The 16128-nt window shown below is 37.8% G+C and overlaps 1 protein-coding gene and 1 long non-coding RNA gene across 6 annotated transcripts in view; one reads left to right on the forward strand and one right to left on the reverse strand.

Moving 5' to 3' along the window:
* The window catches only part of LOC125452657 (structural maintenance of chromosomes protein 6-like), an 81696-nt gene that overhangs the window by 49181 nt on the left and 16387 nt on the right, over window positions 1–16128 (reverse strand). For 3 of the 4 annotated variants that reach the window (XM_059645625.1, XM_059645626.1, XM_059645629.1), the window contains 8 exons: window positions 12466–12571; window positions 11103–11239; window positions 10210–10271; window positions 6829–6909; window positions 6582–6683; window positions 2870–2989; window positions 1253–1351; window positions 771–917 (listed from right to left, as the gene is read on the reverse strand). In XM_059645625.1, the coding sequence (XP_059501608.1) occupies window positions 771–917; window positions 1253–1351; window positions 2870–2989; window positions 6582–6683; window positions 6829–6909; window positions 10210–10271; window positions 11103–11239; window positions 12466–12571 (854 nt within the window). The remainder of the gene's footprint in view (window positions 1–770; window positions 918–1252; window positions 1352–2869; window positions 2990–6581; window positions 6684–6828; window positions 6910–10209; window positions 10272–11102; window positions 11240–12465; window positions 12572–16128) is intronic. The other variant, XM_059645627.1, reaches the window with a different exon arrangement.
* The window catches only part of LOC132209555 (uncharacterized), a 56945-nt gene that overhangs the window by 27208 nt on the left and 13609 nt on the right, over window positions 1–16128 (forward strand). The window lies entirely within an intron of this gene.

Genomic DNA, 16128 nt, shown 5'->3' on the forward strand with positions numbered 1-16128 from the left:
GACATCTAAAATAGGCAAAGATAAACATACTTCTATTCATTACGAGGAGTTAGTAGGAACTGCTGACGCTAGGGTCTAAGATAACAAGGTATAAAGATGGATGAACACAGCATGCCAAGCAGAATCAGAGGAGCAGGAAAGCTGATGTTTTGGGTCCAGTTTTCCCAGAAACAAAGAAATTTATTCAATTTTTGTAGCTGCATTTTGCGATTTTTTTTTTTTGCTGTAGAGTGGGCATGAGAAAATAGGGAGAAATCCCTGTACAAGTTTGCGACTTTGGCCTTGGTTAGAGCAGAGCATTTAAAACCAGTTCCTCATCTTATGTAAGTGATGTTTGTTTCTGTACGTGGAGCTATCCTGTATGTTTCTACTCTTTAATACAATCCATCTCCCAAGAATCAAGTGAATTCCAAGATCTTCTTGTAAAGTTTGTGAAGTAAACAGAAAAGATTATTTTCTCTGTAAAATAGGTCAATATAATCCTTGTCCTTAGGAATTCTAACTCCACAATGAGAATCAGGAGACTTAAAATATAGCCAACATCATGCATGGAAAAATAAGCAAGTATGACATTTATTTTCACTCCTTTCCTAAGTCTAAAACAGAAGACTGATTCAATATATTAGTTTGGAATGCATTCCAATCCACTAAATCCTAGATTTGTGATGAAATTGATAAACTCCTTCATTTGAATGATCCTAACTACTCCATTTAATCCAGTAAATGCACATCAAAGCAGCTATCCACAGTACTCCATTAAATCTACTGACCTCTGTCTCTTTGCATGCTTTGTTTTTTCTTTGTACATCATCTTTTAAAGTCGAACACTGTGGTCGCAATGCTTGGGCCTCTTCTGTAATTTTCTGTAACTGATTCTGAATTGTCTTAAAATGCTCTTCTGCCTCATTGACTTTCATCTACAATGGAGCAAGGTTAAAAAACAATTCTTAAAAGCGAAAGTAAAAGTAAAAATTTCTACATTTCAGTAGAAGTAGCATTTAAATGTAGTAATTTGACTGTACATGCATGATAAAGTACAAAAGGAGATCATTCACCCCACTGCATTAGTGCAGGCTATTTGGGAGAGGCTTTGAATTAGTCTCACTTCTCTGCTCTTTCCCATTGTCCTGCAAGTATATCCTCTTCAATTTATCCAATTCCGTCAGACCCAAAGTTAGTCAAAACTTAAATCAATACACAGGACAACAAAATAATTGCCTTAAGAATTCAATATTTCAAAATACCAACATACCTGCCATTCCTCTACTTTGTGATCATACTTGACACTGCGACTTTCCTCAACTTTGATACGATCTTTTATCGGTTGCAGGTGCTTTTCAATTTCAATTACCTTAAAACATAAAAAAATTAAAAACATACTCTTCCTGCTACAATGTATAATTCAATTCCACAGTCACATTTTTTACTGTACAAAAGAAATTGAAAAGCCAAGAAATTAGTCAAGTTAGATATTCAAAGCTGTAGAGCAGTAGCAAAGCTTATAATTTTTTAAGCCTATTTAAATGTGGCTCTACATAGTGCTAGACTTTACTAAAATGCGAGACTGTGAAAGCAAATGTACTTGAATGTCTGGGTTTATGGTCTAGCTTCCATATTTGAAGATCAGTGCTTTATGTTTTGAAAGGAGCAAACACCAACAATGCCTTATATATTGCTCACTCAACACCTAACAACAGCTGTTAGTTCAATTTGAGGCTTGTTTATAGTTCAATTGAAGTGCAACAATTGAAAGGAACAACAATGTGGAGCACTTGCTGGCCAAAGATTGCTCACACTCTGGTCAGGAAATTATACCAGGCCCAAGTTGATAACATAACATAGATGTGAAATATCAACATTTTCTGTGTCTCACATATGCTCAACAAAATTCACTGAACTGTTAAATAACTTAAGATGATTACCATTACAAGTCCCACTATTTGTCAATTCAAAAACAACTGCGACAATAAGCCATATGAAAGGCAAGTCAAACAATATACATGACCAATACAAACCTATTGGCTTGAAAATTTATCTATTCATTGCAAACATCTCAAAATTGAATCATTAAACAACACTATATTATCTGGTAAATTTGAGGGTACAAAAGGTTCTGAGGAGATAACTGTGACGCTTTTGCCAAATTTGTAGAACAATAACCCAAATTTTAATTTGATCCTTGAATATAAAATTTCCCTGAAAATAAGCAGACAACTGCGCTAACAGAATAATTTGCAGTATGAGCACTTTGCTTATATTATTACAAAAAAGGAAATACTTCAGTATTGCCAAGAAGGACGTTTTTGAAATAATTGGGCCTAATAGGGCAGGACACTAGTCCCATCAAGTCTGTGATGTATTGCTCAATATTGCTCACTTAAACACTCCTAATTCTCTTTAATAACATTTGTTTTCAAGAATTTAACTTACTAACTTTCTCAATAATCATGCCATAATGGAAATTACACTTAAAGCTCTTTAGAATTTGGTTTAAATCCAGTTCATTCACCAGAAGCATTATTATTAACCATTTATTGTAGCAGAGCTGGCCGGTAAGACTAATTGGGCACCGTTAAGCAGACACTTGAAGAAAGCTCCTGGATCAAATTATGTTCATCACAACAACATATCTGTAGGACCAAACCCTTGAGAAGATCTCACATTTGACATAAATGCAAATTTACTTCCCAATCTCTGTGGGTGTTATAAGTCCAAAAAGGCTAGGAAGGGTGAAGCCAATTTCCTTAAGGGTCAATTTAATCTCTCTAAAAATCATTGGCCATCTGTGTTCCATGGCAATTAAAAAATATATAGTTCTGATCCTCTGAATCATTACCACAAGACAAAATATTATTTCACTGGTGCTCACCAATGCCCAGGCCATCTGATTCCTAAGTTGCTCCAGCTTGTCCTGCAGCTCATTCAATGAAGAAAGGCTTTTATAACGGTCTTCCTTTTGCTTAACTTGATCCTTTAGCTCCGATAGGTTCTTTACAAAAGATTTAAATCATTAATGGCACAAATTGCTGAAACATTTACTGAAGCTCAAGGATCGAGGGGTACATTTTCAGTTCATCATACATCAAGCCATGACTAATAGACTGGATTATGAATCAAAACATATAGAAACAAATTGTATTTTTGAATAACATTCTTACACATTGGAATAAAGAAATTGAGTCTTAAACAGTGCAATTAATTATTATGGACTGGATGTCTTTAGAAAGTACAGATACAAAACTATCATCTTCTTGCCACACCAAACCTAATATCTGGCAAAATATTTATGCATGACATTACATCATTCTACATATTTTATTCCATTTTGCTGGATAAGATACATTCTTGACACATGAAAAAACAAAGTAGATTTAAACATCCAAAATTAGCATGGGCTGCTAATTTTAAGTATTAAAACAAATAATTGAAATGATGTGGCTGAGTAACTTTCCAATCATAGCCTATTCTCGAAGAGCAGTTGATGTGGATTTAGGAAAGCTACTATGTCTTTGAGAAAAGCAAAGCAAATTTATTTCCCAAGGTTCTGCAAAAGCAACTAATAAATTCTCCAGCAAGGGAAACTAAATGGCATAAGGAAAAAGAGATGCATTTGAATTATTCGTAATGCAATTTGGGGTCTTTCAATATCAACTACAAAAGGAGTGTTAATATATCAACATTGAAAAAAACTGGGCTAAAACAGAAGGATCACCCATAATGCAATATGGCTGCCACATTTATGCAGATGCAGCCTGTGACCTCACCTGGCATGACATGACATTGGCACATGCACAGGTATTTCCTATGACATCACCACATTTATGTGTGGTGATATCATCAATACATTGGTTACTGGCAAGGGTCAGTGAGGTGGAGGCTAAAGCCTTGGCAGAAATGGGGGAGGCCAGCCTCCTTATTGCATAAGAGTCATGAGAAAGCTGAGGAAGATTGGTAGGCAGCAAGGGAAGTGGGAGTGAAAGGTAAGGGCCTAGGATAAAATAAACTCTTTTTATTCTGTAGTGTAGGCTAATTGATTTTAAGTCCTACAGCACCACCTTTAGGCAGCTTCTTCTCATTATTTGGGGATGATGTCACTTTTCTGTCTGCCCTTTGTGCCACCTAAGGATAGCAGTCCTAAGACACTGTGCCTTCCTAAAAATCTAATAGATAATGCTGCACAAGCAATTTGCAGAATACATAGTATGAGGCACAGTATGAATAAGTTTAAACAATTAGCTTCAAAATAGAGGGGAGCAGATAGCAATCTACAGGACCCAATTGAATAAAATACCAAGGGTCAACTGATCCTCAAAATGCAAACATTATTTTTGATTTGATATTCGGCGCTTAACAGAAAAAAAAGTTACAAATTCAAGCAATTTGACGACAGGATAGAATGTAAATTGTTATTCCTCACCAGGGTAGCATGCTGGAAATCAAGCCATCCTATTCCCAGAGTCATCAGAAAAGTTAAAAATTTCAAAATGTACGCAAAATTCCTCAAATTACCAGACTTTGACCCAAGTTATCAGAAAATATGAACCAGGTTTCTGTTCTTAACAAGAATGACTACTGGTTACAAATAAATTGATTTTAACTACAGATAAACAATAAGGAATTGTCAACATTAAACAGGGAGGCACAGGGTGGCTGGTTCATACTTATAAAAGGACAATGACTTACTAATTTAAACAAATCATAGCCTACAGCAACTGATGAGGGGATATAAACTGGCTATTGTCAGGTCTAAGATGCTTTCTACTGCAGAGGAAAATCAACTGCTTCTATTCTGAAGAACACAGAACAATAGTTGATGTCACAACATTCAACTCCCAAGCTGATGAAATTAGCTGGATGCCCCTGCATAACTGTTTGCATGTCTTTGCCAGCAGTGGCAGGTCATTAGTCTACTGACAAATTAACTACCAGTTGCTGGCCCAGTCTCCAATTGCACATAGCCCCCTGGTTCCAGGTCATCTGTAACTGGGGTCTTCCCAACAGCTTGAACAAGCAGCTGTCTAAACAGCACATGCAATGAATGCCAGGTAATAGAGATAATGGGAACTGCAGATGCTGGAGAATCCAAGATAACAAAGTGTGGAGCTGGATGAACACAGCAGGCCAAGCAGCATCTCAGGAGCAACAAAACCTGACGTTTCGGGGCTTGACAGTTCATCAGAAAACGCCCTTTTCTGATGAAGGGTCTAGGCCCAAAATGTTAGCTTTTGTGCTCTTAAGATGCTGCTTGGCCTGTTGTGTTCATCCAGCTCCACACTTTGTTATCATGAATGTCAGGTAATTTGCTTTTAAAAAGTGCAACAAATTTCAATAATCCTCGGCTTTTAAACCAGCCCTTCTCCCAATTCTACAAGAGAAACAAACAAAAGTTTCTACAAAATACTATAACCAGAATCAGCCAGATTAAACTTGTGTGTAAATATCAGATATTTGTACAAAAATAATGATTTTTAAAAAAAGCATAATAACAGTGTGACAAGCAAGGTGACAAAGAAGAAAGTAACCAATAGATTTCTGGTGGATAAATCAGATCATATCACATTCTCCAAAAGACAAGACTGAAAAACAGATAGACAGATGGGCTTTCTATTTTGCAAATGCCCTAGTCAAGGGGATAAATTTTTCATAATTACAGTCTATTTTCAAGATTTATTTCTAAGTATTTCAATTGCACAGAAATGAGTCTGACATAATAGTCAGCACATTTGGACAAATGATGTTGTAACCATTCTATAATTCCATTCTGTCTGGCAAACACTTCATAGTTTATGAACTGGAAATCTACTAAGTCTCCAAAGCAGGCACTTCCACAGAAAGTAGATGGGCAACTATTTGAACAGGTCAGGCTTTTTATGCAAAGTACAAAGGAATTAAGGCCCAAATCCTGCTTCATTCAGGATAGTGTTTAATTATTGCACAGAAATCAAGACGAATACCCATTACTTTGATTAACTTTCCAAAGTTGGGATGAGAAAATTACTAAAAACAAAGCTGCTGACATTTCAGGTATAAACTATTTCTCAGCTGAGTGAACAAGTTTGTGTTTTCTTGACAGACACGGTTCAGCATGCAAACTGCCTTCAGCATTTTCAACATTGGCAGCACTTTATCAACTGTTTAAACTTTTATTTGATTTGACCCACTGAAAATAGATGCCACAATTTGAAATTTGAAAACTAGTCTGTAAGATCAAGGCCTTAACTCTGCAGATCAGTTGAGCTCCTTGCCAATTTTCCAAAATGCTACACAGATGAAATTTACAAGCACAGTAAAGAACGTGCATCAGGACTCAAATATTTCCTGTAAACTAGATGACACTATTTTAAAATTTACCAATTCTGCAGAAAAAAACATATTTAGCCACTCATGCTAGTAGCTGTTATTTTATACTAAAGGAGTAATAGACAGAATCCACAATTACAAATTGCAATAATTTAAGAAATTAGTTAGGAAAAAGATTAAAAGGATTAAAGAAATAATTAATAACCACGATAAAAATTGAGCCATACTGAAGTCACATAACATTTAATTTAACAAAGGAAGCTGTACACACTTTTACTTACTTCATCCTGTTTTTCAATTTTCTCATTTGTTAGCGCCTTCGTCTGCATGATATAGGAGTAATCATCTCGCATTTGTTCCAGCTGAGTAGCCTTCATAAAAAACTTTTTAAAAAAACCATATAGTTGGTTTCTTGAACTCAAAATTAATGTTCTAACTGAATGCTTAAAATGTTTGAAGTAGGATGGAGAAAGGAAGTGCTTATATTTTCAGCTATCAGATTATCTCCACACACATGATATGACTTACCTTGTACTTATCTGCTTCACTTTTGGATTGCAGAAAGTGTTTGCTCATCTCCTGTGTTAAAATTGACACTGGGTTATCCACCTGTTTAGAAACACAATTGTATTACTGAACTGGTCAACAACACTTTGTTATTAATCTTGCTAGCCCTCTTGTGGCACAGTAGTAGTGTCCCTACACATGGACTGAAAGACCCAGGTTCAAGTCCCACACGCTCCCGAGCTATGTCATAAGATTTCTGAACAGTTTGGTTAAAAAAACAGGTGTAATTTTAAAAAAAAATCGATATGCTCCAGATTGTGCCAAAAAAGTAGAAACCACAGGAAAATGTGTACTGTTGTGAAACTGGCCAGTGAGTCCAATTTTGGGCCTCAACGTTTACAATTAATTTCAATTGCCTCATCTGGGGATGCTAAATTTGCATTGGAGCAAGTGGGACATGAAGCCAGGCCTTTCGGTCTGGGGTAGGGATGCTACTGCTGTGCCAAGAGGGCTCCTTTTATTCCTGATTTAAAATGTAATTAGAACCACTCATCAATTCATCTGGGACTAATAAATTCAGCAGGAGAAAACAGAAGACATCTGGGTTACATCCTTCAATATTTTACATTTAATTTCATAAGCCCAGCTGTCAACAGTCGTGAAAAAGCGAGTAGTAATTTGAATTGCCTAACTGTATTTAACAGCATTTACATGACCTAAAGACAGCTTTTCCTGTTGCATTATATTTATACCATCAGTTCAGGCCATAGCAAATCATATGCTGCAAAACATATCTTTTTCATAACACAAAATGTGCAGTTTTTTTATTTTGTGAACCATAGCTTCTGCAAATAGCTGAAGATGCTGTGTACTCAATCTTGCGGGAGAACTTAAATCAAATCAATTTCCTCACTTTCAGACATTTGAACAGCACATTATTAGAACAGTCCTTTTATCACCCATTATAAAACAACAACTTACATTTCTAATACACCTCTAACTCAATGAAACACCTACGACACACCAAAGGTGTTCAGAAATGACAAAGATAAAGAACATTAAATTTATAATACAGCTCAACTATCAGTCAATACAGATCAACAAGCACATGGACGGTGAATGACTAGGACTTGGTCTAAGTTACGATATCAGCAACAAGGATATCGAAGGGTTTAAGAACAGCCAAGAGAGCAATACAATACCCAAGTCTAATGGCGGCAAAAAGCATGGATGAGTATTCCTTACACAGATGTAAGTAAGCAGTAGGGATATGATTGAGCATGTAAATGGTCAGAGGTTCATCTCAAGGTCCACAGGATACTCAGGTTACAAACTGTTACTTTCAGCCTCAGTCAGCTTACAGAGAGAGCGATGAGTGAGCGGTAGGGGATGGAGCTTGTGGACAGACGTCAGTCTTCCACTAAGACCATATGACGTAAGAACAGAAGTGGGCCAGTCAGCCCATCAAGTCTGCTCCAACTTTCAATGAGATCACAGATCATCTGATAATCCTCAACTCCACTCTCCTGCAGTTTCCCCTTAACCCTTGATTCCCTTACTGATTAAAAATCTCTCTCTCACAGCCTCAATAAGCTTAAAGACCCAGCCTCAACAGCCTTCTATGGTAAAGTATTCCCCAAATTCATTTCCCTGTGAGAAGAAATTCTCCATCATCTTTGTCTTACAAGGGCAACACCTTATTCTGAGATTAAGTTTAGAGCCAGAGGACAGTCTTCAAAGGGGAGGCAACTTTTCTGCATATACTCTGTCAAGTCCCCTAAGAATCATGTGCGTTTCAATAAGGTCAGTTTTCTTTCTTCAAAACTAAAATAAGTACAGTCCAACCTATTCAACTTCTCCTCACTAGGCAGTCCCTCAAAACTAGAGACCAAACTCATTTTCCCACATTACATTACATTCCATCTGTCAAGTTTCTGACCACTTGTTCAACCTATTTAGATCTGTATATAGATTCTGTCATCCTCACTACTTGCCTTCTCTCCTATTTTTGTGTCAACTGTAAACTTAGCCATTACATGTTCACTTTCCTCATCCAAGTCATTTATACTGCAAATAATTATAACTCCAGCACTGAATCCTGTGGCACTCCACAAGTTACTGGTTGCCATCCTGAAAATGTCCCCTTCTCCCAACACACTCTTATGAATTAGCCAATCTTATTTCCAAAATATACTATTCAAAACCATGGGGTCTTATCAAATGCCTTCTGAAAATGCAACTTTATTAGTTCCATTGCTTCTCCTTCATCTAAGCTGATTGTTACGTCCTCAAAGAATTCTAATAAATTTGTCAGGCATAGATGGCATATTGTGGAGCAATGCTGACTCAGCTTAATTATATGCTCTGCTATTACATCCTTGATAAAAGATTCAAATATTTTCCCAACAACAAAAGTTAAGCTAACTGGCCAATCTGACCAATTTTTTTGTTTTTTTTAAAACTTCCTGGCAATTTTCCAATCCTCTAGAATATTTCCACAGTTAAATAATTCTTGGAAGATTACTGCCAGTGCATCCACCATCTTTGGAACTGTTTATTTTAATATTCTAGGATGGATATCACCACTTCCAGGAGACTTATTGAACTTTAGTTTCTCTCGCACTCTTTATAAAGTGTCAGTAGTTGTAATTATTCCCTTCCCTCCCTTTGAAATTTGATTATTTGTAATTTTGGAATGCAATGTGTGTATTTTATTGTGAAGATAGATGCAAGGCATTTATTCAACTCCTCTGCCATTTCCTGATTCCCCATTACTATTTCCACAGCCTAATTCTCTAAGGGATCTACATTAACTTTGGCATCTCTCTTTCCATTGATATACTGAAAGTATCACTATCTGTCTGTCTCAATATTACTTCCCAATACTTAGCTGAAAGAAATTTCTGTTCACCACAGCTGCACATTGTGACAAACTACAAACAGAGAGGCAGTGCTGAGATAGAGGTGGGCATCGGAGTACACGTGGAACTTGATACTGTGATTCCAAATGGTGTCACTGAAAGGCAACAGGAAGATAAGTGGTATAGCACGTAATCAAGACATTGTGTGGAAGAAAAACTGCATGTATTTCAGAAAACAGAAGCTCCAGTCTCTTACAAAGTGAGCCATGTGACTGTTAGTCCAGATTGGAACTCTTAAAATTCACTGCAATCCTCATTAAGCCTGGAACTATAATTGTCAATCATGTCACTTCCTTTGATTGATAACAATATATGTTCCAAGGTTCGTAAGAATATTACCCAGTTATGTTGTGAAATAGGCTAGGCTTAAGATACTGAACTTTGAGTAATGCATCACACAATTCATCTCACAAGCCAACAAATGACATTCCATTTCACAAAGATACTGTTTGTTTATACAAAAGATGATGAGAAAACATACCTGGATATTGAATTGGTCTAATATTGTATTGAGTTCTTCCTTCTTCGTAGAAACTATGTGCCCTACAGAAAGTATAATAGTGAAGACAAAATTTTCACTTAAAGCCAGTCCACAAATTATTATTGGTTCTTGTGGCAGCGGTTGTGTCCCTACCCTGGGCCAAAAGGTCAGGGGTCAAGTCCCATCTGCCTCGGCGTGCCATAATGTGAAGGTGCCAGCCTTTGACTGGGGTGGACAAAGTCAGAAACCACACAACACCAGGTTATATAGTTCAACAGGCTTGTTTGAAATCATAAGCTTTCACAACACTACTCCTTCGTCACCTGACTTGGTGTTTCATAGTGTGCACAGTAGATTAAGTAACTATTAACTGATATTTTTTCCGACAAATGCGAAGCTCATCATCTTCACTAACTACTACATTGATGCAAACTAATCAATAAAATGAATAGGTAACATCCTACAGCTAACTGAAACGAAGGGCTGGAGAAACTCAGCAGGCCTGGCAACATCTTATAACATAAGAAACAGACCTGCTGAGTTTCTCAGCACTCGTAATTCAGATTTCTAGCATGCGTTGTATTTTGTCTTTATTTCTTCGGTTACCAATGTTTTCTCGAATCTATTTTGAATAATAGGAATATCACCCAATTTAAAAATTACAGAAGGAAAAGACATTTTCACTTCGCTTAATGTCATCCCCTTGGTTCTATTCAACACAGATAATTTCCTATTCCCAAAAACAGAAATCCTAGCTGTATGAGAATAGAAACAAATTGAAATAATCACAAAATACACTCTCCCATAGTAATTTACTTCAAAGACTGATTTTCTTTTAAAGAATAAACATTAACATAAATAGAGGTTTAGTGAAACAGTCAATATGTTTTTACCTGATTGACTTTTCAATCTGTACTGTCTTATTCCATCTCCAGAAATACGCTGTTCCACAATAACAGCCTCTCCATATTTATCAGGTTTAAAAGCATCAGGCCCTCTGTTTCTCAATGTTATGGAAATATCTGCAGAACTACAAATTCACCATGTCAGATAGTTGGATTTAATAAAAAATCCCATTAATCACCAGGTCTTTTCAAAAATTTTCAAGATACCTTTAGGAAATCATCATTTAGGCAATTCGAATTTGCCTACATTGTTTTGTATGGAGTTCTGGACGGAGAAATCAAAAGTGAACTTAATCTACACAAACTAAGTGCAAAGCAACGACCCTCACAGAGTCAACACTTTTGAATAGGATGTTAAATTTTGGTTTTAACATGTTTCTAATCGGACTGTGCAGAGATGTTATTACGCACGTGTGTGTGTGTGTGTGTGTGTGTGTGTGTGTGTGTGTGTGTGTGTGTGTGTGTGTGTGTGTGTGTTTCACAGAAGCCCCAAAATTAGCTTGTTCAGATTTGCTATGACAAGTGTTTGTATCGGGGATTTAAACCCGGGTCCTCCAGATCAGGTGTAAAGATACCATCACTGTTGCACAAGCACTCCAATCAGCTCTGGTAAAGAGTCAGCATCATGTTTCTCCGTGATCACGTTGCTAGATGTGCTAAACATTTCACTTTTCTATTGAAGGAAACTAACCCCTGTTTCCAGCCCTCCAGAAATCAAATCAGATGTCTTTGAGTAGCAGCTGTCTAATATCTGGTTTGGCACATCATTTAAAAAAAAATGTTAAGGTATGGGAAGAAAACAACAAACAAACAAAACTTAAAACAATTCAATGTCAAAGTCATATATTCATAATTTAGTAAAAAAATGAACATGACTAAATAGTGCCAAGCAGCACTAATTAGTAACTACTGTCATTTTGCTTTACACACACAGTTGAAGTGAGACACGTCAGACACCTCATCATAGTCTCTGAGGTATGACAGAGGACCAAGTCAAACAAAGCAGTCACAGTGAATCACACCAACCTTTGATAGCATAAACTCCAAGATGTCTTTGTGGAATTCATACGAAAATAGGGGTCAGAAGCAGGCAGCCTTTCTGCCTTTACCACTCCAGGGTGTGGGTGTGTGTGCATATGTACATATGTGAACATTTCAGAATGGCTATTGAATGCAATTTGATGCAATTCATTGCTGTCCTGTCTACGATGACAGCTGCCCTGCCTCTGGCTTCTACAATGCCTTATACTACAGACCATCATCCCAGACTGGCACATTCACTACGCACTTGCTACGTTTGATGCACAGACAACAGATTTAAAAACCAACGACAAAATTTAGTTAAACCTACTTTTGACCATCTTTCACAAATCCCTTTATAGAATATCCTCTGTTAGTGGCAGTAGCTTTTCCACCAAGGCCTACAATAAGAGCAGTCAATACAGCACTCTTCCCACCTAGAAAGAGAGAACACAATTTATTTACTTTTGTGATCAGTCCTGCACTAGCCTAGTTCAAAGAGATAATCTCACAACTGCTGAGAGTACACAGCTTTCCACAGCAGCCTGCAACAGGCGTATATTAAAGCGTAGTTAGGTACAAGATCGGCAGGTTTAAGTGCATTCGCTCATGGGATACAGACATCATCAGGTAAGCCAGCATTTATTGCCCATTTCCAGTTGCCCTTGAGAAGGTAGTGGTAAACAGTCCATGTGGTATTATAGAAAGGATATTATCTTTGGTGATCAGATATCATTTAAATTATTGCAAGCTTAAAAATGAAGAAAACTAACAGTCAAATAAGGGAACAAAAACGAAGTTCCAGAGAAACTCAACAAGTCTGCCAGCATCTGTGAAGAAAGAAACCATTCAAATCCAATTATTTCAGAAAAAGTTGTTGTGAAGTGTCCTTTTGGACTCAGAATGTTAACACTTTCTCTCTTCACAGATGCTGCCAAACCTGCTGACTTTAGCCACTATTTTGTTTTATTTAATTTCAGATTTACAGTATCCACAGTATTTTGCTTTCATTAGAAAAATAAAATATTGACACAGCAATTCATCTAAAAATTAACTCATGTTTGGAGTGAAGAATCCTGACATCTAGATCTGTAGGCTCGTGCATGTGTCAAAAAGCTTTTGGGTATGGACAACAGGCCAGGAATTCGGTTAATGAAGAGTACTGAAGAAATGTCATCTATCTTCAGGAAGGTACAAACATAAATGAAAGAGTATAACATAATGTCAAGCAAGCTTATAATTATCCCCCCGATATGAAGAAGACATTACAACAGATGAATTATGACACAGGAAGTGAACACTCACAAACAAAGTATAAAAAACAATTCTTTGTTCTCAAGAAAAGTCATATACTTAAAATGCTATCAGAGATAATGGGAACTGCAGATGCTGGAGATTCCAAGATAATAAAATGTGAGGCTGGATGAACACAGCAGGCCAAGCAGCTGTTTCTCTCTTCCAATGTGCTGCAACTTCAAGTTTCTTCAGCTTTTTTTTAAATTTCAAATCTCAATCACCTACAGCACTTTGCTGTTCAGTGTTAATATATATCTATATGTGGGACTACTTTTAAAACACAGTAAACAGGTCAAAGGCAGCTGCAATTATAACAGGGCCAGATTTAGAAATAGTTTTCCAGGAAATTCTCCAAGGTCACAGTCAGCCAGACTGTCCACAATCAGAACCCTCCTGATGAATCGGGAACGCTAATTATATTATAGTCCGCTATTGAAACAGTAGTCTCTATGAAAATCCGTGACACCATTGAGCTGAAAACTACAATTACTCCTCATGATGTGTAAATTACCTCTTAATGCCTGGAGCAGTAATATAGATTTGTCTATCTGCAATGCAAGCTTTTGTCTCAATTGTAATTGCTTCTCCTCTCCCAGTGGGTTTGGTCACATGCCTCCCACAGTACTAAACCCAACTACACACTTAAGAAGATAACAAAGTGTAGAGCTGCATGAACACAGCAGGCCAAGCAGCACCTTAGCAGCACAAAAGCTGACGTTTTGGGCCTCGACTCTTCATTTTTTTTTCTGATGAAGGTTCTAGACCTGAAACATCAGCTTTTGTGCTCCTAAGATGCTGCCTGGCCTGCTGTGTTCATCCACCTCTACACTTTGTTATCTCAGATTCTCCAGCATCTGCAGTTCCCATTATCTCTGAATGTCCCAAGAAATGAATAATGCCAGATGACTGGAGGATAGCAAATGTGGTTCCCCTGCTCAAGAAGGGGAGTAGAGACAACCCTGGTAATGATAGACCAGTGAGCCTTACCTCAGTTGTTGGTAAAGTCTTGGAAAAGATTATAAGGGATAGGATTTATAATCATCTAAAAAAGAATAAATTGATTAGGGATAGTCAGCACGGTTTTGTGAAGGGGAGGTCGTGCCTCACAAACCTTATTGAGTTCTTTGAGAAGGTGACCAAACAGGTAGATGAGTGTAAACCGGTCGATGTGGTGTATATGGATTTCAGCAAGGCGTTCGATAAGGTTCCCCACAATAGGCTATTGTACAAAATGCGGAGGAATGGAATTGTGGGAGATATAGCAGTTTGGATCAGAAATTGCTTGCTGAAAGAAGACAGAGGGTGGCAGTTGATGGGAAATGTTCATCCTGGAGACCAGTTACTAGTGGTGTGCCGCAAGGGTCGGTGTTGGGTCCACTGTTGTTTGTCATTTTTATAAATGACCTGGATGAGGGTGTAGAAGGATGGGTTAGTAAATTTGCAGACGACACTAAGGTCGGTGGAGTTGTGGATAGTGACGAAGGATGCTGTAGGTTGCAGAGAGACATAGATAAGCTGCAGAGCTGGGCTGAGAGGTGGCAAATGGAGTTTAATGCAGACAAGTGTGAGGTGATGCACTTTGGTAGGAGTAACCGGAAGGCAAAGTACAGGGCTAATGGTAAGATTCTTAGTAGTGTAGATGAGCAGAGAGATTTTGCTGTCCATGTACACAGATCCTTAAAAGTTGCCACCCAGGTTGACAGGGCTGTTAAGAAGGTATACAGTGTTTTAGCTTTTATTAATAGAGGGATTGAGTTCCGGAACCAAGAGGTTATGGTGAAGCTGTACAAAACTCTGGTGCGGCCGCACTTGGAGTGTTGTGTACAGTCTGGTCACCGCATTATAAGAAGGATGTGGAAGCTTTGGAAAGGGTGCAGAGGAGATTTACTAGGATGTTGCCTGGTATGGAGGGAAGGTCTTATGAGGAAAGGCTGAGGGACCTGAGGCTGTTTTCATTAGAGAGAAGAAGGTTGAGAGGTGACTTAATTGAAACATATAAAATAATCAGAGGGTTAGATAGGGTGTTTAGGGAGAGCCTTTTTCCGAGAATGGTGACAGCGAGCACGAGGGGGCATAGCTTTAAATTGAGGTGTGAAAGATATAGGACAGATGTCAGAGGTAGTTTCTTTACTCAGAGAGTGGTAAGGGAATGGAACGCTTTGCCTGCAACGGTAGTAGATTCGCCAACTTTAGGTACAGTTAAGTCATCATTGGATAAGCATATGGACGTACGTGGAATAGTGTAGGTTCGATGGGCTTGAGATCGGTATGACAGGTCGGCACAACATCGAGGGCCGAAGGGCCTGTACTGTGCTGTAATGTTCTCTCTCTGTTCTCTGATACATATTTAACAACAAGGTTTTCAAATGGACAACAGCTGAGAGGTCAGCATTGATCCATACCTTTTTTTTTATTAATCCATTTAAGGGATGTTGGCATTGCCAGCAAGGCCAGCATTTAATATCCAACACTAATTGCCATTGAAATGACTGGATTGCTGGTCATTTCAGACGAAGTTAAAAGTCAACAGCATTGATCTGGAGACACATGAAGGCTAGATCATAGAAACACAGAAAATAGGAGGAAAGGGCCTTTCAAACCAGCTTCACCATTCACATGATCACGACTGATCATTCAACTCTATAACCTGTTCCCACTTTTTCCCCATATCCTTTGATCCCTTTACTCCTAAGAACTA

This window comes from Stegostoma tigrinum, chromosome 4 (assembly GCF_030684315.1).
Source record: "Stegostoma tigrinum isolate sSteTig4 chromosome 4, sSteTig4.hap1, whole genome shotgun sequence".
NCBI classification, from domain to species: domain Eukaryota; kingdom Metazoa; phylum Chordata; class Chondrichthyes; order Orectolobiformes; family Stegostomatidae; genus Stegostoma; species Stegostoma tigrinum.